General features: G+C 44.4%; 1 protein-coding gene across 24 annotated transcripts in view; it reads left to right on the forward strand.

Moving 5' to 3' along the window:
- The window catches only part of RBMS3 (RNA binding motif single stranded interacting protein 3), a gene marked incomplete at its 3' end in the record, with an annotated part of 702635 nt that overhangs the window by 253277 nt on the left and 424670 nt on the right, over window positions 1–24688 (forward strand). For 2 of the 24 annotated variants that reach the window (XM_080580025.1, XM_080580026.1), the window contains exons 1-2: window positions 8364–9102; window positions 13446–17137. The exons of 18 other annotated variants lie outside the window; for them this stretch is intronic. In XM_080580025.1, coding sequence (XP_080436151.1) covers window positions 17087–17137 — 51 coding nt within the window. In that variant the 5' untranslated portion in view covers window positions 8364–9102; window positions 13446–17086. Of the gene's footprint in view, window positions 1–8361; window positions 9103–13445; window positions 17138–24688 lie in introns of those variants that run through there. 4 more of the 24 variants (XM_080580022.1, XM_080580023.1, XM_080580029.1 and 1 more) reach the window with 3 other exon arrangements.

A 24688-nucleotide genomic window follows, 5' to 3' on the forward strand; every position in this document is an offset into this window, starting at 1 on the left:
GGCAGAGGTGAATAGGGTAGAACAATAGGGAAGAGCGTTTGCTGAATGTGAATAGAAATCATTATAAAGTTTCCACCATCTCCTAATAAAAATACAGTAGCCTTGAGTCCCTGTGCTTTATTAAAAACTCCAGCTGGAATATATAAAAGAGGGCAGGCAAATTATTCTCAAAACAGAAAACTGTAGGAGAATGTAGAGATTTGATGAGATTTTTTTGAAGGCAAAAGATATTTGATGAACAAGATCGAAGAAAAGATGCACTGGGAAGAGGAGGAAGGCAAAGAAATAAATGGTGGAGGAAAGAAAGAGGGAAGATTTGAGCTATAATTAGCATTTGTCTATCTGCAGGAAATATACAATCTCTTACCCAAAGAATTTTTCTGGTACGGGAAAGTGGCAGCCCTAACTCTGTTTTTCTTAGATGTCAGGTATCACCCTCACTTTTGTTCTGGAAAGTTGACAAGTATAGGATTGGGAGGTTAAACATTTATAGAGTGTGCTCTGTTTAGAACGGGCTTGGTGCTGTTTAATGGACAATGAGTTATACTGCAGCTGACAAAATACAGATTTCCTAAACCAAATATATTCCGTTCAATACATTTTCTTTGGTTATGATGGACAGTAATCTGGCGTGACATAAAGTTTGATTTTGCACGGCAGGTTGCATTGGTTCTCTGGTAAATGGAAGCTGTCTATTACAAAAAATGCCATTATTCCTACAGAAGAGTGAACTGATTTGAAAAACAGAATTGCTTCAAGTCTCCAGCTTATCTGCACGTAGAACTTTTTACCCAGCCCACAGCACTGTACTTCTCCATTTGCTGTGCATTTTCTCAGTATCTGGGTAGGGGATAATTTGAGAGCCGGAAATTCCCCCTCTGTTGGGAATTGTCACACGCAATCTTTTGATTCCATATTTAGTGGACACTTATAATTTTTCATGTAGTGTCACCAGGAAGCTTTACACGTTGATAAGAAGGCACTAGAGGTTCTAGTAAGTGTTTTCATGTGCTTGCACTACCCAATTGTGTTTAGGTGAGGAGGAGAAGAATAGCATTTTGTTGTGTCCAAAGGTTATGGCTTCTCATAACCTGCGTTTTTTCTTTATTTATGAAATACTTTGGACTGAACAGACTCTGAATTACAGAGCAGCTTACTGGGACAATCTAAAGTGCAAATTATTTTTCCCAGTTGTGAACTTCAATTAAAAACAAACAACCAAGGAACGCATTTCACTAGAGACCAATTTAAATACTGGTATTTTGTCTGCATAATTCCGAAACAATGCGTTCCTACATGTATAGGAAAAAAAAAAAAAAGAATTTTTATATAAGATATTTTTAAAAAATGCTACAGACTTTTTTTTAGACTACTTTTTTTTTTTTCTTTTTTCAGTGTGACCAAATGGAGAAACTTTGACTGCAGATGGGTCAAAGCAGGACTTGTGTGAAAAAAAAATAATAAATCAAAATTTGAACTGAAAAGGTCATATTTTGAGATTTCATCACAACCATAAAATTAGCAATAGTGGTAATTGAAAAACAATATTTTTACAAACACTCTTGAATGAAATTTTGGGCTAAATTGCAAGTGTATTGCTGTAATTGTACTACATTTTAGAAAGGGGTCTATTACCAAATGAAATGGAAATTATTAGCCAAGGCTCCTTCAGGCCTTATTTACAGCCAGCATTAGATGAAGAGTTATTTAGTGGATAAAAAAGCCTGCCAGATATGAAAGAGACAAGAAGAAATGTGTCTTGGCATGCTAGGGAGGATAAGTATAGAGAAAGCCGAAAGTATTATATTTGATAGCAAAGGAATTTTGCCTGAGATGACCCTCTGTTCTTGCCTATTGTTAACTTTTTCCCATGCAAAAAAAATGCCCCAGCCCGTGAGAGTCATCTAGCACCAGCTGGCTGGCTGGTGTAAGAACAAGCTGTTTACATACATTATTACAGATTTCTGATGATGTGCTGTTGTGGTGCCCTACCAAAATCGAGGTTCCCCTGTGCTGCTGTGAAATCCAGGAGATTGCTCTTGCTGCAGAGAGCTTCCAGTTAACGCTCACGAGACTGAGCAAGGCAGGAGGGAGATGGAGAAGTGGTTTGTTTGTCCAAGGTCACAGCCTAGGGCAGGGGCAGCACCAGCAAACAGGACCCAGACCTCTCAGCTTTCTGGCCTTACGTAAATAGGGCCACTTACTGGCGTAAGCCCGCATGAAGAGCCCTGCTGGTATAACTACGTCTGCCAAGGATGCTGGTACAGTCATCTCAGTAAATTTTCCCATGCAGATGAGGCGCTGCTCCTGGGCTCCAACAGCACCAGCCCACTGCAAGGAGACATTCTCCCAAGGAGTGCTGCTGGAAGTTTAGCGAGAGGAAGGAAAGAAAAACCAAAACAAAACAGCCCTCGCTTCAATTAGAGGAAAAGATAATTCCTTTCAAGTTGAGAGGCTCGACTCCTGCTGGCCTTTGTTCTTCAGCTTACCCTCGCTGTAATTTCAGAGAGCAACGTGAATAATGCCGGTTTGTTCTGTGATTACCCTCAGTTGGAGCACAAAATTAATATCTCACTCAGTAATTCAGTACATGATGGGTGAACATTTACTTAAACGTGCCCTAAAAAGCTAGGATTTTCCATGTTCACTGGAACTCTCTCAGTGACAATTAATTGCCTGTGTTCTTATGTGTTTATGAGCCTCAGTAAACAGGCGGCATATTTACGTCTCCCCATTACCTTCAGAAATAAACTTCCTCAAGAAAAAAAGCTCACGTTTCCTGATTACAGTCTGATTATAAGTAAACAGAGGGGTGGGGAAGGTAACTAGTAAGCAGGACTTTGGGGGGAGGAAGGTGGGAAGTGGAGAATTTCTCTCGCTGATATTGTGCCACTTGTAATGCTGGTAGCATTAAGTTAATGCACTGCACTAGCAAAATGAGCTCGGTTAGTCCTGCTGCTGTCTGGGGGCATGAAAAGCTTGCCCTTTTTATCCTAACTGTATAGACTCAAGAACAGGCGCAATATTTACTACCTCGTGATGTGGAGTTGCTATAGAAAATGCAACCTTTGAAGGGCCTAACCTGTGCAAAAGCCCAGTGTTTTCTGAAAGCCTTCAATTATTGATGTGGAACCTGTTTGAGGGTGCAGCAGCGAGTCCTTGCATCCCATATTGCTCTCCCATGTCTCCACATTGCATTTCCCTGCCATTGGGCCGCCTTCTGCCCTCATGAAGCCCCTCCAGGACTGAAGAAAGCACCGTTCCTTACCTGCTGGTCGTGTTTGCTGCGGCCGTCACGGTGTGGTGATGGGTGATGAGGATGGGCACCATTCATTGCGATGACTCGGGCTTCGCCACTGGTCGGTTGTGTCACTTCTTTCTCTTTCACATCACAGAATGAATCAACGCTTGCTAAGCTTCTCAGGTGCATAAGAAGTAGACCGTAGATAAAAGATAAAGGCAACATTATTTACTGTGGTTGTGTCCGTTAACATCTGCAGAAAGAGGACTTTAGCACATAAATTTGGGTTGTCTGTACAACTGGCTGCTGGTTTCATTTGCTTGTGCAGGCAAGAGATTGTATCAGATGGAAAATACAATTTGCTATCAGTGAATGTTCACTGTTGTTCACCTTTTTTCTTGAAATTTTCCACTCTGCCACTGTCTGAAGATGTCCTTTAGGATTGGGCCGTTAGAAGTCGATCAGTGGAAATACTGAACTATAGTATTAAGTAGAAGATGATGTGGTGAAAAATAATGAAATCTAATGTTAGATGGCAAGCCCTTGCTGTTGTCCAGTATCTCACCTGTCTGCAGCTCTGCCTCATCCTAGACCTCATGGTGCCACCATGGTTTGTGCCAAAGACTGGAGGACAAACCTGGCTGACTTCACGGAGATGGGAGATATGCATGTGTGGGGAAAGCCACCCTCGGTGTTGTTGGTCTCTTGTGGGTCTTCCCTTCCTTTCCTCCCCCTTACTGAAAAAAATGGCATGTAACGTTCATGCCATACTACTGACAGAAGGCCTGGGTTGCTGAGGGAGGGAGGAGATTTGAACAGGGGGTCCTCCATCTGCAGCCAAACGCCACATTGAGGCAGGATGAGACCGGGACAGAGAATCGCTTCCACTACATTAATCTCGGGGTCCTGCTTTCTGGAGCCACAGGTAGGGCTGAGGCATGGCACGTCAGAAAACAGTGGCATCCCCCACCTCAGAGAGAATTTGTCAATTCCAGATGCCTAATTCCCTAATTGTCTTGTTGCGATGCTAAGTCTTCTGTTTCTCGGTGTCTTTCTTTCTGCCTTTTTTCTATCGCATGCTTTACTGATCCTGGTTGCACCGGAATATATCGCTTGATAGAAATTCACTTAGCTATCCTTAGGCAAATCAGCCCGATAAACTAACTAATAAATAGCAAGATCCTGTGTTCATCAATGTAGTTTTAAAGTATCTAGACTGAAGGAGCTGACAGCTCTAGAAATAAAATCAGTATTCTTCTTGTAACCCATTGTAAACAAGCTGTCAGGCATCACTATGGTCTCCTTTGAAACTAGCTTTAATGAGTAAATAGAGAGAGTAAAAGCTGAGAGACAGTGTCAAAAATGTAAGCCCAAGATAATCATTGTTGGTATTTTTCCTTAACCTATTATATTGCTTTAGATGATGGCTGCTGTATTTCTGCTGCTGAATGAGAGACTTTTCCCTAGTCCTGATTTAGACAATTTTGCCTTAATTTTGTCAAAAGGTAATTCTTCTAGAGTACACATTACTGCTTTTCAAGAGCAAGGAGCTAGAAAATGCTTGAATTGCTCCATGATTCAGCTCAATGTGAATTGAGAAGGTTTTCATAGAAAGCTAAAAAAAAATTATTAAAAAAGGGAAAAAGAGCATATGTAGAGCTGTATTTAGCAAATAAGAGGCCCTGAATTACATTCTTCTACTAGGTGCCCGTGATTTTATTTTGAATCTCTTTTTGTGAATGAAGAAATCTGTATTTTATGAAATGTAAAAATATATCCAAACATACATAATTTCTTTACCTCAGTTTGCCAGGAGAAGCATTCTCTCTCTCTCTCTTTTTTTTTTTTTTCCTGTCAGTTAACTCCACGTTGCTTATCCACAGTGCTGGTTGTTTCTGAGTTAATATCCTTTGGCATCTGCCTTTGAATAAATTTGGCTGTCTGGTTTCCAGCTGATTTGTTCCCATTTATTTCATTTGATTTCTAAATTTCCTGTCCAAGAGATTCCTATTGCTCGCCTGTCTTGCGAAACTCCCCGCATGTCGGGTGACACCGGCACAGCAACTCCTCTTCAGGTGCGCTGGCTCCTGGCTTGCTCGCTGGATTCCCACGAGTGCTCCGGGGTTGGGGTTGACAACAAGCATCCAATAGCAGGAAGGAAAGTTGTGAAGTTTGCTCGCTGGTGCTCGCCGGGACTGAACAGCTTGTCTTTTCTTTTGAGGAACATTTATACTTAACACTCAGTAGGCAAACTGGTATTTCAGTTTGCAAGTGGATTCGGTTATTCAAATGCACAGGCCAGAAAATGAAGGGGATTCTATTTAAACAGTGTGCTCCCAAGTCACAGATGATCTTTTTGATGTCTGTATTTTGCGAATGGAATTTTTCCATTTTCCAGCGCTAGCATTTGTTCAGAGGCTGTGTGCTATCTAAATCTGCTTTTGTGGTTGTTCATTTGCATTTCTGCTCTGCTATATTGCCTCCTGCCTTCTCCCCTTGGCCCCCCACTCTTTTATATTGGATTCCTATTTTTGCTGCCTCCACTCTATCTTGCATCTCTGAAGGCTCAATCATGCCAGATGCTGAGCAGTCTCTGCTCTTGCTCAGCACCTTGGCAGGATTACAGGTGAAAAGGGAAACTCAAACCATCATCAAGCTGGGTGAGAGCTGGTGAATGGCTGATCTGAAGCCAGCCCTACCTGGCCAGGGAACCGCCCGTCTTCTCCTCCGCCTCCCAACATTTTCCCGGTTGGGAAAGCTGTTGGCGGTACTGGTCAGCGTACACGATGGGGTGTGTGTGGAAATCTCGTGTTTAAATTTTATGTCATGAGGTGAAATACTCAGAGTAGTCACGTGAAACAGACAGAATGGTTCTTCCTGGTTGCAAAACACTGGCAACAGCAAACTGTGCACGTTCAAGGAGAGTTCTTGGTCAGAGTGCAAGTTTTTCTACTTCTTTGGTATTCCTTTTTTATTTCACTCTGTACACATAGGTTCTTTCTTCCCCCAAATCTGGTTACATCTCCTTCTACAAACAAATCGCTTAGGAAGAAAAACCACGCTAATATCCTGAGGGAGAAGTGCGAAGGTGGGGGGAGAAGCACAGCAACTTAATTCTGGCAGCTGGAAGAACAACCTGAACGTTGTCAGGCTGAAAGCACAGCACACAGCCAAGCAGTCGCTATTTGCTCCTGCAGACAGAAACCCTCCGACAGCCTATTTCACCTTCAGAGAGGTGTGGGAAGAAAAAAGGGCATAAGCAAGAGCATCACTTGAGTATCGCGTACTGCCAGGTGAGGCGGTGTATTTAAAACTGAGCGGCAATAGAAACTGAGCATAGGGACGGGAACGGGGAACGGCAGGCTGCTCCTCCTGTTTCCGTCTTTCTTCACCTCTACTCCAAGCTTACACAGGGCCCAGCACTCCTCAGCGGCCCAGGCTGTAGGACAGATAGAAAGCACTCAGTGTTTTGCCCAGCTGGGCCTTTCTGCTGAATCTCTATCTGTGAGTTTAGGAGCTGGGGCAATGGTTGTATTTCAGGGTGCTCCTCAAGTTGGGCGAGGTCAATCATTCATTAATGCTGTGGCTTGGGAACAGAGAATGGGTTCCCCAAAAGTTTTTCTCCTGAAACAGATGCCACACACTTGTGTACAGGTGGCACCTCGTTGTTCCTACCATGTGGGCAGGTACCCAAGTGTCAATAATTAATGCTGCCTGGTCGTGAAACCCCGGAATGCCTGCAGGCAATATTTTGTATGGGTGTATTGCTTCCTGCGCTGCCCGTTTCCTTCAGCTGCTTTCCTCTGCTGGCCAGCTAGCTGGTGATGGGGCAGTTAGAGGAATCCAGAACAAATACCCCTGCTTACACGAACAGCAAACTGCCAGCATAAAGCGTGATATTCCCATGTTCCTGTCATGTGCGAGCACGTGCCCACAAACCAAAACACAGCTGGCAAGTTTAATTTTAGCTCTACCAGCCTTGAGAAGTGTCCCTTTAAAGAAATTCTTTTTATAATTCTTTTTTTTTTTTAAGTAATTTGGTTGATAATACAGCAGCTGACAATCCTATTGCAATACCATCAATGATTTAAATAAAAACAAAAAGAAGCTGCCACCCCATATTTTTCCCCGTGAATTTAGAAATAGGCAAAGCCACTGTAGAAAGGCCCAGGAATCTGATGACGTGTTAAAGGATTTTTTTTTTTCAAAAAAAAAAAAGACAAATGCTGGGACTTGTGTACAAGAGGAAACATTTTGTTATTCACGCACTTTGTTACTGGTGATTTAGTTGTGTTGCACGACGTGTTCTCCCTCCGAGTCTCAGGGGGTAGATGTTTGGAGGCCCTGTGCCGACACCGATCCATGCCATGGGGATGTGTGCAGGTGTGAGGTCCTGCAGGTGGGTGTAGGTGCGGGTTCGATGCTTGGCCCCTCACCTGGCTGAGGTGGGGTGGGTTGGAGTGGGATTTGCTGCTATGGCCTTGGGAGCCGAGCCCCGCTCGCTTGGTTTTGGGGGGCGATGGGACCGGTGTGTAACTTTTGTGGCACTCCGGTGTTGTCGTGTCCGGCCGTAGGCACCCTAAGTCACGCCGGGCGAGCTTCCTCTTTACCCTCTTCCTCCATTTTGTTCCAACTTTAAATAAACCCAGCCTTATATAAGCGGTCTAACAAAGTATGTATTTAATATGTCTGGCCCCGGGTCGTCCCCCAGCCGCTCGGGGAAGTGCTGTACGGAGGAGTTGAGGAGGGGACGGGCCGGGGGGGGGGGGGTGGCACCCCGCTCAGCCTCACATCCCCGCCACCTCCCTCCCCCGCCTGTTCTCCCCCCGATCAATACATACAAAAATCGCGGGGCGGGCATTTTCCGACCCCCCACCCCCCCACCGCTCGGGCTCCCCCAGTCCCGGCGCTGCCTCTCGGCGCTCCCAGCCCCGGCGGGCCGCGGGCTGTGAGGGGTGGGAAAGGGGGCGGCGGGGCCGGGCCGGGCCGGGCCGGGCCGGGCCGGGGGCGGCGGCGGCGGCGGGCGGGGGCGCGGGGGCGGCCGCGGGGCCTGCGCCGGCCTCCCGGGGGAGCGGCGCGCCGAGGTCCCTCCCACCGGCGGCGCGGCGCGGAGGGGGTTTGAATGAAAGACAGGACGAGCCCCGAGCACCATGTCACTCCGTGAGGGAGGCAGCGGCAACTAGGCTGGGGAAGGCTCTTCCCTCCCTCCCTTCCCCCCCCCTTTTTTTTTCTTTTTTCTTTTTATTTTTTTTTTTAAATTTTTTTCCCCTTTATTTTTTTTCCCCTTTTTTTTTTTTTTTTTTTTTTTTGAAGGGGGGTGGGTGGGGAGCGAGAGGGGAGGGCTCGCGAGCGGGGCGAGCCGGGGAGAGGACGAGGAGAGCGAGCGAAGAGGAGGAGGAGAAGAAGAGCAAGCAAGGAAGCAAGCAAGCAAGCAGCGGGCTGGAGTTGCGCTGCCTCCCCGGCTCCGCTCGCAGGACGCTCCCCGGCCGGGCAGCGGGCACCGCCGGAGGCACGCTGCTGCCGCTGCCAGCGGGGGGGCAGCCGGGCAGGGGGCTGCCACCCACCTCCTCCCACCCTCGCAGCCAGCCACCCAGCCCTCGATGTGCGCGCCTGTGCGTTTTTGGCTGCGCTGGAAGTAGCGCGCGGTAGACGGCGAGGAAGTCTCGGCAGCCTCCTCCTCCGTCGCCCGCGCTGTCAGGAATAGCGGCGTGAGAGGGAAGAAAAGGCCCTGGGGCACTACACCCTGCCAACGAGTTCCCTGCACCAGCCAGAAGGACTCCAGCTACATGGGCAAACGCCTGGACCAGCAGCCAATGTACCCCCAGTACACCTACTACTACCCCCACTATCTCCAAACCAAGGTAGGGCGCGGGTCCCGCCGGGCGCTCGGCGGGCGATGGGGAGCGAGCGGTGCAAATGGCAGGGGCCGCTGGCTGGTTTTCCTGGCTTTCCCTCCCTTCCTGGGCTTGGGTGTCACGCAGAGCCGAGCAGGCAGGAGAGAGGCAGGAAGGTTACTGTCCGTGCTTTAATTTTATCTGTTCGACTGGATTTGTTTCGAGGGCCGCTGGCGTCGGCCAATTCCTTTTATTGTTCTGGGAGACCGCTCTGGTGAGCGCTATCGTAACGCCGGGCAGGTAGCGTGTTTATTATGGCACAGGGTGAGGGTTGCTCTGGACAGCATCAGGCACGAAACGCTGGCTCGATGGCTCTTGCAGCGATCCCTCCAGTTCACTCGGGGGCTTAAAAGCGTTTTGCCCTTAGAAAAGACGTCTGTGGAAACTCAAAACTTTTAATCAGCTGAGCAGGAGATGCTGCGAAGGGCTGGGGAGGATGAGGAGCGAACCGGCTGTAAATCTGGTGGAGTTTGTGTCGGTGGATTGCACTGCTTTTAATATTTCATTACACATTGAGGATGATATGGCTCTACTCTGTTGCATTTAAAAGGTCTAAATAGAAGGTAGCTACTTTTGGAGAGCGTATCCAAGCACGGGCTCTTTCTTTTCCTTCTTTCTTTTCTCTGTAATTTTTAAAATGCCGGGAGACTGGAAAGCAGGCCTGTATCTTCTTCCTCAGGGGCTGAGCGAAGTCGATGCTACCTGGCCACGAGTTGGTTAATTAAAGCTTTATTTTTCTAGTGCCATTGTATAATAGTCTGCCCTCTGAAAAGATTTCCTGTGTAACCAAGGGACAGTAACAAAAGAAAACCCTAAAATGAAAGTTTGCAAACCCTGTTAGGACACGGTATAGGAAAAAAAATAAAAAAAATCCTGCCCTGGAGTGTAACCTCACAGCCACAGATTAACAGTTTCAGTCAACAAAGTAGCATCCTTTTGTGGAAAAAAAATACAACCGGGGTGCACACGCGTGCATGTACCCCTGCGTACGCGGACACACGGTGTGCTTCTGTGGCGGGTTTAACACATGGGACGTTTGACGTGTGTGTCTGCGCGTGTGGGGTGCCCTGGGGAGGCTGGCTCGTGCAGACTTTTGGTTTGAAACACGTTGGTCTGGTCGCAGCCCTGAAAGGCTAAGTTATAGTTCCCCGTTAATAAAATTACTTTCCCGTTAACGTTTATAGCCAGACTGCTGCATGATATAAATTAACGAATTGTCAAAACTGAGAATCAGGCTGGGGTGAGTTGCGACGACACCAGAACCACTCAATGTGATTATAGCCTTGTAATTCCTAACAGGGTTACCTCTCATTTGTTCGCTGTGCTCTTTCTTTCAGTCTATTGTGCAGGCTTTTTGTATAAAATTTAAGAGTTTTTTAATTTTATATTTTTGTAGGGATTTTTATTGCTTTTTTTTTTCCTTCCTTTCAAGGTCGATCCAAATTGCGTTTTACCTTTGTGACCATTTAGTGTGTATTGTTGCTGTTGCAGCAGCAGCCCGTCACTAGCCCTGACTGCAATATTGCCTATAGCTTTAACTGTTTGGGGGATTGGGGGACGCAGACTGATGCTATTCCTCAAAACCTGGCAAGCCAAGGACATGAAACAATTGATGGTGTTTTTTTGAAAGAACAATAGCCTCGAGTATTGGAGGAGAAATATTGGACATTCCATGCCTTTTACTCACGTAGCTTACGTTCTGCCAGCCTATCTTTTTTCTACTTTTTCCTTTCTTTTTTTTTTTTTAAACTTCATAAATAAGCTTTTTAAGGAAATTAACCTTGCATTTGAGCTTAAAATAGTAATGATATTTTTTAAAGCATTAGGTTAAAAAAAAGCCATGGTACGGAAAAGCTAAATCAAACACGCTTTTACAGCTGGTATATAAAATTATCAACCCGATGAAAAGTCATGTGCGCCTGTCTGCGCACACATGCGCTATTGCTGCAAGGACAGGTAACATTGCAAATCGCTGCTATAGTTTATATGATGTTAATTTTTCTTTTCTCCCTCGGTCCACAGTTAAGTGCGTGGATAAAACCTAAATAATAAACACATACATGCATGCGTATAGAGAGACATGCATATGAGTTTTTTCACTTCTATAGACTTTAAGAGTTTAGAGTAGTGCAGACAGGCAGCATCTGGATTTTGTTACCTTAAAGCTAGCCATCAGCTTCTGGGACATTTTAAAGCAGTTAGATCCATTGTATGTCTAAAGCTAATATTCGGGTAATCAAATAACATTGTGGTGGAGAGCTGTATCTTTTATCATGCCTGTTGGAGCAACTCATGTTAATAAACCCCTGCATGACTCCGACTGTACTGTGAACTTCATCTTTTTTTTTTTTTCTAATTTCTCAAAACTGTCCTTTGTACAGAATGTTGTAGGATTCAGCTCTTAGGAAAGAATGTGTTCTTATGTTCATAGACATGCACGCTGAGGGTGGTGGTGGGGGGGTTGCATTCATTTGTAATTAAGAAAGAAATTCTAGGCTTTCTTATGGCATTTGTCTACAGCTTGTGAAACGCCGAGTGGCAGCATGTTAAATGGGCGAAGTTTTGAAATGCGTGTACCCCACCGCGTCTGGGTGAAGTGCTGCTTTTTGCTTTGCTTGTCTCACAAAGTTGTCTCGGTTGTTCTCAGAGAAGCACTGCCTCACTGTTCATCACGTCCTTCTCTGGGGGAGCACGAAACTGCGTAAGAGCTAAGTCTCCAATCTGCGTTCGGATCTTCTAACATAGCTAGCACGTAGTTACACAGAAATGGTGTAAATGAATAGCTATATGGGTAATAGGATTATAAATAGGAAAAAATGGATTCCATATGTTTGGCTGATTGATTTAAGTTTTTAAAGTGTTTTGTGGCCTTTTGTGCAATATGAAGCACGCACTCTTATTATTCAATTTACTTGTGCTCCTTAATTATCAGATGCCACCACTGAAGCTAAAACTTTAATTGCAGGTTTAGATAAACCCAATGTCATCCAAAACTGAGAATAATCGGGGGGGAAGGTCAGTCAGTTTTTAAGAGACAATTGCAAGGAATTCAATATGTCTCTTAAGGACAAGCATGGAGCTTGAGGAAAGACACAACCTTATTTTTCTTGTTTTGGCACGACACTGACAACTGCAATTTGGAAGTGAAGTGTTTGAACTTCTCTAGGCAGATCCTGGGAGCAGAGTCTCGTTCTCAGAGTGCTAGGAGTTTACTTCAAAACAAACATTTTTTGTTACTCTTGTGAATCAAGGGTAGTCTTATACTCTTGCCACGAAGAATATTGTGAGGAGATAGGTTCAGATCTATCTGATGAGAAGCTACAGCAGTTTTTTGTTTTGAGCTGTTAAATAAATTTCCTTTTCTCCTTGCTGATGGTGTAACTACTCAAGCAACTGGTTTACAGCAGTATATTGTCATGTATAAAATGATAATGAGACCAAGTTTCACATTGAGGTCTGCATTTATTTCTTCAGTTTCTTGCTTGCCAAAGCAAATTCTTTTCTCTTTCCCCTTTTGCACAATGGAAAAACAAAACTGAGCACCATTAAATTCCATTTAATGATTTGAAAAGAAAAAAGATTTAACCTAAACTATCTGAATGTATTTGAAAGAGTCTCTTGAATTTGGTAGACGCTCTGCTTTATCTCTGTTCCCTGCAGCTTACGATTAGACCTAGAGATGGGGTAAGTTTGCTCAGTAGCAGTATGCAGAAAAAACCTGAATCGTTTTGGTGGGAAGGAGAAGGTGTCACAGTTACCTGCAGACAGGAATTTTGTTTTTAGATCTCTGTACCTGCATTTGGGGTAAAAATAAGCCAGTTTAGCAGCTGTTTCCCTGCGGTTTGCTTTCATGCATTCTCTGGATGTTTCCTATCTGTTAGTCATGGTTTTGGTTTGGTGGTTTGACTCTCGGGGTGCTGACCTTGCTCCCCAGCGAGGAGGCCGAAATACCCCAAGCAGGGAGGCAGCACTGACTGTACCAGCAATGCGCCTTAATCTCTCTGTGCCCGATGCACATGTGAATACATGCAAAAGCCAGAAGTGCGATTTCCCAATGCCTACGTGAGTAAAATCCTGTCTCTGCGGATGTGAGAAGCGTGTGGACCAGCCCCGAGGCAAGAGGAGCTTAATGAGTGTGGCTGTGAGGCGACAGATACTTGCCCCACCTGAGGAGACAACAACGGGAAAACTCAAACAGGTGTACCCAGAAGTGTTTAAACTGCAAAAAGTCTCTCTCTGGGTGCGTGATTGGGTGTGTGCGTTTGGATGAAGCCCTTTGTTTTGTTTCGCTTCCTCTTTTCCTTTTTTAGGGCATTCTCTGGCAGGAAGGAATCAGGGACCTCTTTCAGCCGCACGCCTCCCTTCTCGCGCCACCAGCCGCTTTTAGAAAGCGTATTTTTGGAATCGGCGTGGAGCTCTCGCCTCTCTTCACCTCGTACCTACCCACCCCGCGCTCTTTTGTCACTCACGTTTCTGTTTAGCGAGTTTACCGCATTCCCTGCTTTTGGCCATCTGGCCCTGCAGAAGGCCTCGAAGAAAGCGTTCCAGCTACGGAGATGCCTGACAGGGCTTCTCTGGCTGGTGGTGCTCAGACTGTGCCTGGTGTGAAGCCGGGGTCAGGTGTAAGGAGTAATTCATCAACCACACACTGATTTCAGGCTGCATTTCCAACCATCTGCAGCTTGGACTGCCGCCAGAGCTCAAAAGTCTAGCTGGAGCCCATGTGATAGTGCCAAAGTGAAGGCAAACACTTGCAAATAGAGAAGTGCATTTCTAGGAATGAAGTTTGTTCGCGCTGAGCCCTCGTTTGATTCAGTACATGGCGGCGTGTTTTAAATGCCTCAGAGAGCTGCCTTAAAGTTGCACGAATTTGTTTAAATGCCATTTAAAAACATGTGAGTCTGGTGGTAATTTTGGCAGTAACATTAATATCTACCTATAGTATTTTTGCCTGTTGCTTTAAACAGTAAGGAAGGTAAAAGTGATAGTCCTCTGAAAAACGCAGAAATATATAAACTTGTTCATTTTCCATTACTGTTTGCCATCTATCCTGATGTGCCTGAATAAATACACGCTTGTTGCTGTAAGGGACACCATGATATACATTGAAATAACATTGAATTGCTTAGTTGATCTCCCTTTCATGTGTTGTCTCAATGTAAGTTTGCTGAAATTCAAAAAAAAAAAAAAAAGCGGGAAAGGAAAGAACAAATTTTTAGTCTTTTGAACATTCATATTTTACTGTATGCCATGGGGACTTATTTTGCAAGCATATATATTAATTCCTTAAGGAAAGATGGAAGTTGCAAGCGTTTGGCAGATTAGGCTACCGAGGTGTTACTGTGGCAAACGCTGAGTGTTAATAGTTATAAATTGTAATCGCTGATACAAGGCAACCTTTTGAATTACTGATTTGGTTTTCAATGTATTGTGGGCTTTCAAAGTTATCACGCTGATATATTTGTACTTTAATGCAAGTATCTTTGTAAAAATGATTGGAGTGTTAGTTCTTAAATTTCCATGAATTAAAAAATAGATAAGAAAAGCCTTGTTCCAAGCAGGACGCCTGAGTTCATTTCAGGTCCTGCTGTAAGTAGCCTGGATAGCATTCTCTCTGCGTATAATTTCAAGCAGGGTTTTTTAATTATTATTTTTTCTGGTGTGGGGGAAGTGGGTTTGTCACTATCTATACTCTGGGCAGGGACTTTGAGTTCACTTGCAAACAAGCCCATTCCGGAGTGTCCAGGAAGAGAAGCAGATTTAAAAAAAAAAAAAAGTGGGCTGTTTTTATTATTTTGTTTCTTTTTTTTTCTTGAAGAGAAGTCTTTTAATGTTAGAATTTTATGTAGAGAAAAATGGTTGATGTGTCTCCAGAACTTGCTTCCAGTGCTGCATTAAAATTGTGTTTTGTAACAGTCTCATCAGCTACAGCTGTATGTGATTAAATAGTGTAATATCAAAAGCATGTGTGAATAAGAGCTTTTATGATATAGTTGTTCCATACCAAAAACTGCAGATGGGCAGAGAAGGGAGACCGAGAACAGTGATTTACTCAAATATTGTCACATTGTATGTTGTGAGTGTTTGCATAGTGGTGTTTCGCAATTTCTTTCCCACTCATATGGGCAACGCTGAGTGTTGGAAGGAAGTTTAGAAGTAAACATTTTTACATGGAGAGCTACTCTCACTGTGCTGAGAGTTCAGCCTGAGAATTGCGTGTACTCACGCGGAATGACATACCAATATTTTATGTAGCTGATTAACAATAATATTATTGAATAGAAATAATAGCAACAGGGATCTGTTCTGCTTCCCTTGAAAAATCAATGAAAGAGCTTCAGTTGTCTTCAGTAACGCAGAATCAGGCCCACAAAGCACATACTGTTCTCTAGGGCAAAACCAGGACAGATGAACAACGTACATTATTATTTTAATTTTTTTTAAATAAATGAGAACTGTCAAAAACATTCTAAATTGTACAAATGGGTGAGGACATACCTCATCTGACATTTTAACAGCATTTTGGGCTTTCTGAGGCTATATCTCTTATTTAATGCCTTTTATTCTGATTTATACTTTTACAGCATCCTTTTTTTGTGTGTGTGTGTGTGTATCCTGCTTATTCTCCATCTTTCTGTCTGTGTCTCTCTCTGCCACAGTTGAGATATGATTTATATGTAGTGGAAGTCTAATTGAGTCATATGAGATGTCTCGCATAGAGCCTGGTGCCTGTAATGAAGATTAGCAATTTCTGTGAGAGAGTAAGCATGGTTAATCCTCAAGAAGTAAAGGACAGAGCAGGGATTTTGCTTTTATTTGTGTAGCTATTAAGATAAAAATACTGTGTAGCTTCCTTGAAACTTGAAATAGTTTTCTCTGTAGGTCTTCCCTGACAACACAGAGTTTCTAAATGGAGAAGTGAAGCAAAGGTTACTTGCCGTATCTGTAGTCCTAAATTGGAGGCTCCTGTTGGATTCCTTGGCCACACTGTCTTTTTGATTATGTTGGTTTACAGCAAATGCTAATCTCTTCTCCTAGAAGTTTTTATTAGCTGAGAGATTTTTTTTTAGGCCTGACACTGTCAAGAGAGAGAGAGATTTTTTTCATGGTTTTGGATGGAGGACCTTTTTTTCCTTTTTTTTCTTGTCTTGCTTGTAACAGTGATGGGAATAAAGTCCCTCCCAATGTATTCTCTGTCAAGTCAATTTCAGTATTAAACATAGCAATTTATCTTTTTTTTTTTAAAAAAAAGGTTTAATTTCTGGTAAATTTATGCAGATTAAATTGTTTGGACAGATTTTCTATAAGGGTTCCTCTGCTAATTGTATTAACTTCATTCATATGCAAATGAATGAAATAAACCACCTGATCTATATAGATCATAGAAGCCAGAAGACGCATATGACTGCATGTTGACGACGTGAAGCTCTCTGATATTTTGTTCCTTGTTGGTGTCTCCCTGACACGGTTTTATGGATGGTGCCATGTGGTTGATGGTGATTTATAGGCTGTCATGTAGTGGAAGTGATGTCACTCCTATGCGATTCGAAGTTATCCAAGAAGAAAAGTTGTCGAACAGATTTGTACACACACACAGAGCGTATAAATCAAGTAGTAGTTTGTTCCTATTTTGTGAGTTCGCATTAACAGGCTAAATCCTCGAGCCGTGCTTAAGCGCTCCGCTTCACCGCAGGGTGCGGGAGAGAAGAGCGGGACAGGCCAACGTGGTGCTGCCTTATTTCACCGGCTGCTTGCCTGGCTTCGGGCCCGCTCCCTTCCCCACGCCCTTTCACAGCCCTTCCTCCCCTCGCTATATTTAGAGGCCAGCCGGGCCGGGCCGTTCCAAGTTCAGTCTCGATGCTGATGCCGATGCTGCGCGGGAGCCCGGCCTTTCCACAGTGGCGGCGGGGCCGGATAGGCCGTCACGTCCCGCTGAACTCGCTCGCGAGAAATGCTCTGGTTATCTGAAACAAAACGCAATGCGATCGAGTTGTCTTCCTGGGTGAGAAGCTGGGAACCTCTCACTCAGGGTTTCTGGAGGGGGAGAGGTGGATCGAAGATAGGGGAGCAAGAGCAGAGAGGGTGGGCGGCTGCTTTGGATGCAGGGAGCTGGAAAAACCTTGAGGTGGTGCATCGGTGACCCGCCAGGTGGAGGGAGATTAGGGGACTTCAGATGGAGGTGTTTCACAAGAGGAGCAGACAAGGGAGCCTGGTGTTCTGCCACATCATGAAAGGGTTTGAAAGCTGGGTATCCATAGTTACAGCAGGAGAGTTAAAATCCGGATTTCAGGGACTCACCTGGTGTAATGTCCTCCTTCTCTTTCAAGAAGAAAGTATCTGGCAGTTCTTAAGGCTGGAACGATGTGCTTGTATGAATTCCCTGGTGCTCGGAGAAGTGCCTTTTTAAAGTTTGCTCTATTTTTCCCTCTTGTTCTAATTTTTCCGGCTGTGGAAAAAAAATGGCATTGCAATTCTTAGCCATATAAGGGACTTGTTAGTTTCTTTATGTGGTTGGGAATTGTTTCTCCTTTTGGTCTTCAAAGGCTGTCGCTGCCGAGTTTGCTTTAAAGGGAAGGAACTACTTCTTGGTTAGACAAAGGCTGCGGTCCTTATTTCATCTCTCTCGCACCTCTGACCTTTTATTTGGGGACACGCATATAAATAAATTCTGCTCGTTGGTAACGTGCAAGTTGATGGATGCTCTTACGAAGGGAGAAGCATAATGGGAAATGCAGTCTTCGTTTCTGTTCTCTCATTTTATAGTGATGAATTTGGTTGGGTGCCAGTTGGTAAGCGCATGACCTTTTCCCTACATCTTTTGATTCATGGCGAGGGTGTCAGAGCTGTGTTAGCAATCTCTTGTTTCAGCTTTTAACCAACTATGAAATATTAAAAATGAATTAGGTCACTTGGAGCTCAGCTAATATGTCTGTGATTCAGGACAATGATTTCATATTAATGAAGCATAACACGCCGCTTAAAATACAAAACTCAGGTTTTTGTCAACACAAACAGCAGGGACGCATCACTTGTGAGTCAGAATATTTTATCTCAAAAACCCTGTCTACTTAAGAAACAGCAAACAAGATATTCTGCAAAGACAGTGTTATCGGCAACATTCGTTTCGTGTTCGTTCCAGAAAATCATATCTGCCTTTAAGCCTAATTAGAGCTAAGTTTTTCAGTGTGTTTACTTTAAGATCAGAACTGCCGACAAGACTACTTCTAGTATCGGCTGAGATGTGTCTACACAGCTGTTGATGTTCTGCTTAGCTGATACACACAAACCAATAATCTCCCACGTGTAATTGAACTGTATAATACATACTTGTTTTGTGTGCAAATGACACTTCTGAAATTGTTCAGCGAGAGGGAGACTGGTGATGAGCTGAGCTGTGAACAAGACAATGAGTAAGGTAAAGAATAGGACCAGTTGCACTTCCGAGTCTCTCCCTGGTTTTGCATTCGTGAAAACTAGCTTTAATACCAGTCTGTACCTGAAAGACATCAGAGAAAAGTCGGAAGCGCTGCAGTCCTTCAGATGTTTGACAGAGCATTCAGGCTGACTTGGTAAGCTGAAAGCTTCACCTAGGCTGTTTTAAGACGGCGTTTGCTGTGTCGAGGCAGAGCTGCACTAAGTACTGTTAAACAATCCTTTGTGAAAACGAGCATAAAGCAGACGTATTGCTGTGGCCTTTAGCAAAGCAGCTGAGAGCTTTCTGCCTGGGAGAGCATTCTCCTTGCAGGATTTTGTGTTGGTGCGCTTAGTATCCCTTTGAGGCTTTTGCCTCCTAAAGAAACACAGGGGTTGATCCAAATAACCCCAGTAAAAGTGCTCTTTCCAGTGGTGCTTTTGCCAGCTGCTGGTTCAGGGTGGGCTAATAACGGGTCTGGGTAATGCACGGTGACTCCAGGGTGGCAGCAGGAGTGGTACCTGCTGATCCTAGCTGCCTGCTGCTGCCTCGTGAGTAGGGGTGTGTGGTGTCTTCCTGAGTTTTGGGATTGCTGCTATAGCTCCTGGCTCCTCAAACATCTGGGAGAAAGCTCCAGGCTGCTGCCCCGCCAGGACGCACTTGTTATCTGTGTGATTTAGCAGCTTCGCTGGCCAGTTCGCTTCTGCTTTATATCTCTGCCATTTTACAAAATCACTGTAATTGTATACAGTTGTCCCTGCGCAACGTGTAATTTCCTGTAGTTTGAAAAGCTTTCAGCATAAGATTGTCTAAACTTAATAGCATAAACATTAATTTAGTGCGTTAGATGGGTTATTGGGTGTTTTTAGCATGCATAAGTCTGGCAATAATTGTGCTGGACAGAAGAAATAAGTTTTGTTTCCTTTGCTCTCTGTGCTGCTTTTACTTAAATGGATCCCTGGTGGTGGTAATACTCAGTGTGTAGCAGTCATTTCAATTTTCAGGGAGTTGTATAAACATTAACTAATCTTCACAGCCCGTTCTGAGAGGTGCCTTAAACACCTTATTTGCTCACGTAATGGCTGCATGCAAATAATGGCCTCAACTTCCAGGAGCCTATACCAGATTACCAAGAGTTTTAGGGTAGACTTGTTTAGTATCCAGCGTCCCCTCTTTTCAGGCAGAATCCAGAGGAGATGAATGTTTTTGCTGTGTTATGAGCAAATACTGTGCATGAGCGGTGTAATAGCGGAGGCAAAGCTGGGAAAACAGAGGAAAAACATTTGCAGAAGTGACATGTTAATCTCTGGTTATCCAGAAGTGCTGAGTGCCCACAGCTCCGACAGATGGAGTGCTCAAAACACTTGAAAACAGACCCAATATGACTCCCAGATGGGGCATCGAGCATTACAGAGCACTTTTTCAAAACCACTTTACCTGAAGTGAGCGGCCGTGCCAGGCGGGCTGGATCTCCAGCACACCTGCGCCCTCCTGCTAGGTGGGAGGAAAACTGGGGCAGTGCCGAAGGACTTGCTTCTTGGGGGAGAGGAGAGGAGCTCCCTGCTGTTTCAGTCTGGGGGAGGTTGTCAGGCGTCCTGCTAAGGTGCCCAGGTGAAGAGGACATTAGTGGTGTGTGGCTACTGTATGAGGGGCAGATCAGGGCCCAGCCTGCACTGTTGCAGAGATTCAAGCCGTGCTTGGCCCAGATTCTTCCAGAAGACGTTAAAAATGTAGCGGACATCTGGACAAGGATGCCAAGAACTGCTTTATCCTGCTGCATAGCGGAGGAAAACGTTCAAACGGTGCCCACGCACAGCCCCAAGACTCAGTGTTGCAGAGCCTCCTGGCAGACGCTGATGGGCAGGATGTTGGAAACGGTCGTCACAACTTGTAAGGACTGGTCTGGGTTCCAGTCCTTCAGGATAGCTACTGCAATCTATGGCACCCTGTTAATCAGCAAGGGAATGGCAAAGAAGTTATTTACTGATAGGTGTTAGCTAAAGAGTAGTTGATGGATGCAGAGTCATCAGAGCCAACTGGCTTTGGTTTCCTCATGCCCAGCCTTGTGGGGCTTGCCAGGACTTATTTTAGATTTTTTGTTGTCATTACTCTCCCTCCCCCCTCCCTATTTTGGCTTGTAACGCTATCATATGTGCTTCCCTCACTGGTGTGTTGGAAGTAGTTGTGTTTAAAAAATAAAAAAATATATGTATGGCATGTTTGACTTAAAGGTATGTTGTAGATGGGAGAGAAATGGATGATATTCCTGATGCTGGTAACTTCTTGTGTCCCAAGGGCTTTGTTTTTAAATAATTATGTGAAAACACTATAAACAAGGGTGGATTATTGGTGTTTTTAAAGCAGAAAAAGGAGCTGTGCCAATGGCCACAAAGATGTAGATTGTGATTTTACAATCTGTGTTGAGGGATGAAGTATGACTGCCATGCTCCAACAACAGCCTGTGAAGTAGACTGTATTTACGCTTCATCTCTCCTGTTCTTTAGCAAGGGAATAAATTACTAGTTGTTTGTTACTTCTTAATCTTTGGTGGGTGACTTCCTTTCTGTGCCAGTCAGCTATTCTGGGGTAGAGAGATGTGAATTTTATTTCCTTCCTCCTCCTTCCCGTTGTCATTTGCTCTCAGAAGAGATTGTCAGGTAAGTTCGTGCCTACTTTTTAACCAGTCTCAGTGGTAAAGAGGCAATCTGATGCTTAGGTGACAAGGGCAGACCTTGAAGAGGCTGAGGTATGAGGTGTGAGTATAGTTAGTGTGAAGTGAATGAAAGGAAAGCCAGCAGTAGTCGTGCTTTTCTTCTGTGATTTATTCCTTTTTTTTTTTTGTTAGCAAATTTACCTCTTCACTATTTCCGTTGTTTTATGGATGTTTTTTTTTCCCCGTTTTGTTTTCTCATCCTTTTGAGGTCTCTCCTGGTTTTCCTTTTGCCCTTCAGCTAGTGCTTATGTATATGTCATGGTGCTTGTCCTGCCATTTGACCATCACATGTTTTTTATAGAACAGATATTTCGGTGGTGTTTCCTAAGCCAGTCATGCTCTTCCCCTCTTTATTTTTTGATGGTGTTTTATTGTTTGCAGGCTACCTCCGACTGTGCAGTTGTACTGTGCTGAGCTGCATACAAAACCAGGGTAAGAGCTAGTCTTTGCCTGCAGGAGTTTATGAGCAATGTAAATAAGCCGGGCTTGCAAAGGCGGGTAGCAGCGCAAGCAGAGGGAAGTGAAGTGCCTGGTAGGAGGCTGTGGTGCGGAGCAGTGCCAGGACCAAGTGTTAGATGGTCACCAGTGTCTAGGGTTTACCTGCCTGCTGTATGCTACCTAGGGAATGAGTCACTCTGCCTTCCCAGGTCATACTCTGCTACTTCCTTCATTTTCTTTCCTAATGCTTAGGGTTGCGATCACACACCTTTAGTTCAAAACTACCTTTATGCTTCTTCCCCAGGCTTCCTCGGGGCTTTGATCTCTCCATTACTGCTGTTCGGTGGTCAGCCTGCCATGCTTTGCTGTCTGGCAGATTTCAGGTGTTGGCAGCACGGTGAGGGAAACAGCAGCGCGGTTCTCTGGAGGTCCCGGTGTCAGTATGCTAGCATTTCAAAAATATAGCCTCTGCCGCTCTTGCTGGCTGGCTTCACAGGGGACAAAATGGAGCTGGACAAAAGAGCAAAGCAGCTGAGGTCAGTGAGACAGCAAGCCTGTTCCCAGCGGCCGAGAGCTCTGGAAATATCGTGATGTACGATGGCTGGGGGCTTGCGTTCGGTCAGGCTCACAGCAGCTGTTTTCTCATGCTCACCTCCCGTTTCGCTGGAGCTGCGATGTTGCAGGGGAGCTGTGTCTCCCACTCCTCTTTGGTGCTTGTAAAAAGTAAATACTGTGGGGGAAAGGGATGCGTGTGTCTTGCACTTCGGCAAATTGGCTGCTGATAAATGTTAGCCTGAAATTTCAAAGGGACAGTGCTCCGTACAGTGGCTTGGGGCCTCCGAGTCAGAAGTGCTGGTCACCTGCAGCTCCTATTAGCTTCAGCTAGAACTGTATGTACTTTGCAGTTTTAAAGACCAGGAGCTCCTTAGGGCTTAAATGTTACTTTTTTTTTTTTTTTAAATAGCAGTTACAAGCTGACAGGGAAGTCTTCTCTCACTTTTACTGTATTTTTCTTAGGGGAAACAGCACTGAGATAATGTATTTCCAAAAGCAAATACCTCTGTCTCTTACAGGTAACACTTCATACTGTTACCAGGATAATGTTAGTGATTTAATTATCTTTATTGTTTGTCTTTGGCAACTTAGATAAAATAACAGGGATGGACATCGTTTCTTCCCATACAGCTTTTTCACTTCTAAAAATCTTGTAGTATTTGGGATGCTAGGGCTGCCAGAAAATATATGATTATTTCCTTAGATGAGGGAAGATGTGACAGAAGCTTCTCTAGTAGTTAAGTGGAATTTATTTTTGAAACATGCATTTTTAAAAATACTTCTTTGGTCTGGTACCAATTCTCACAGTTTGAGTGGCAGGAATTTAGTATTTCTAGAGGTGTATTAGTTTAAAAGGATCTAAATTTTCAATATTTGTTCATATGTCTGCCCTTTTTTTTTTTAAATCTTTTTGGAGATGTCATTCTAGATTAAAAGGAGAAATTTGTAAACCTAACCCAGGTATATCTAAAAGGTTCAAAAGTCAGTGCCTTCTGCATTTTTTGATTTGTCTGTTTCTTCTAAAAAGCTTGTGATGTATCAGCCAGCCTCACTAGGGCTCCCAATGCATGCAACGTCTTAGACTGCTGGTTTTGCCTATGCAGGAAGAAATGAGCAGGGTGTTGCCAAATAGCTGATGCCCACTCATTTTTTCTACACATCCTTTTGCTTCCCCTGCCATTAAGATAGGGCTGGGAAGTTGAAGGGAAAGCAGCGAGCACTGTTTCAGCTCTTCTCCATTTCTAATGACCACGGGAGGTGCAATTTCTACCTCTCTGGAGTTATTTCCAGACCTCTAGTCGTGGCAGTGTGATTGGTGGGGCAGGAAGTGTCTGCAGAGCCAGAAAGGCAGGAGGTGCCCTGCCTTGGCTGGAAAGCTTCAGAGAGGGCAGCCTGGAAATGCAAAAGGGTGCCCTGTCCCAGAAGCCTGGAGGTGCGTCCCCTCGCACCTTGCATCGCTCTAATCTTTTACAGCTCTTCACCCAGCCACCCAATTGTCCCCTGCTTAATGTGATGGATCAGGCTTTCCCTTTTTACCTCTAAGCCTTTAGCTGTATCTCAATAGTGTGAACATCTTTTGGAGAGGAAGCAAAGGGAGTCAGGTCTTTTGAACAGAGCTAGTGAGTGTGTGTGCTAGTGCTTCTTTATTCTGTAGGCTTCAGTTCTTGAGGTAGAGGCTGAGGTATTTGTGGTTTACATTCAACTGATGATCCTTCACTGTTTTTAATTAGACGTGCTTTGAAATTCTGAGTTTTTGTTTTGCTGCTGAGTGCTGCTCTATCTTTTGCTTGCTTACAACATTAATGATGGGGAATATCCAAAGCAGATGTCTTTCCTTTTTGGGGGGAAAAAACAGCGCCTGATTTGTTTAGGTGTATTACTATTACTTTTCACTGTTGGTAGTAGAAGTGATTTATTGGGCCAAACAGGGTGCCAGTGTTGGGAGACTGATAACTGGGAGGGTGTACTTGCTCCCTTTGGGCCCCGTCCTGGCGTGCTTGTGGCAGGACAGTACCCTGTGAGTAGCCGCAGCAGCGCTGCATACGCAACAAGGAATTATTCAGCAGGTAAGAGGACTGGCAGAATTTGGCCTTTAGGAAAGAAATTTCATTTTGTGAGTGTATTACAAACAATAGAGAGTTAAGAGATGAAAAACTGCCGCTACATAGAAAAATAATACTGTTTCAATTTAAGCCTTGGTTTAGTAAGCTTTCCTGGAAAGAAACTTGTTCCTGAGGGCATTTTATCTATTTTTCTCTCTCTCAGGGTTTTATACTGCTGCCCATCACTGCTGTATCTGAATGCTTTCTATATAAAGATTGATAGCAACTTTGAAGTCCCCCGTGAACTCTGCAGGCTGTACCACATCTTTCTCGATGGAGTAAAAAAATCTTTTGGGTGCTAGTTTTATTTAATTTTGCATTATACTTGTAAAA

Source organism: Anser brachyrhynchus (assembly GCF_964034855.1).
Source record: "Anser brachyrhynchus genome assembly, chromosome: 2".
Taxonomy (NCBI): Eukaryota; Metazoa; Chordata; class Aves; order Anseriformes; family Anatidae; genus Anser; species Anser brachyrhynchus.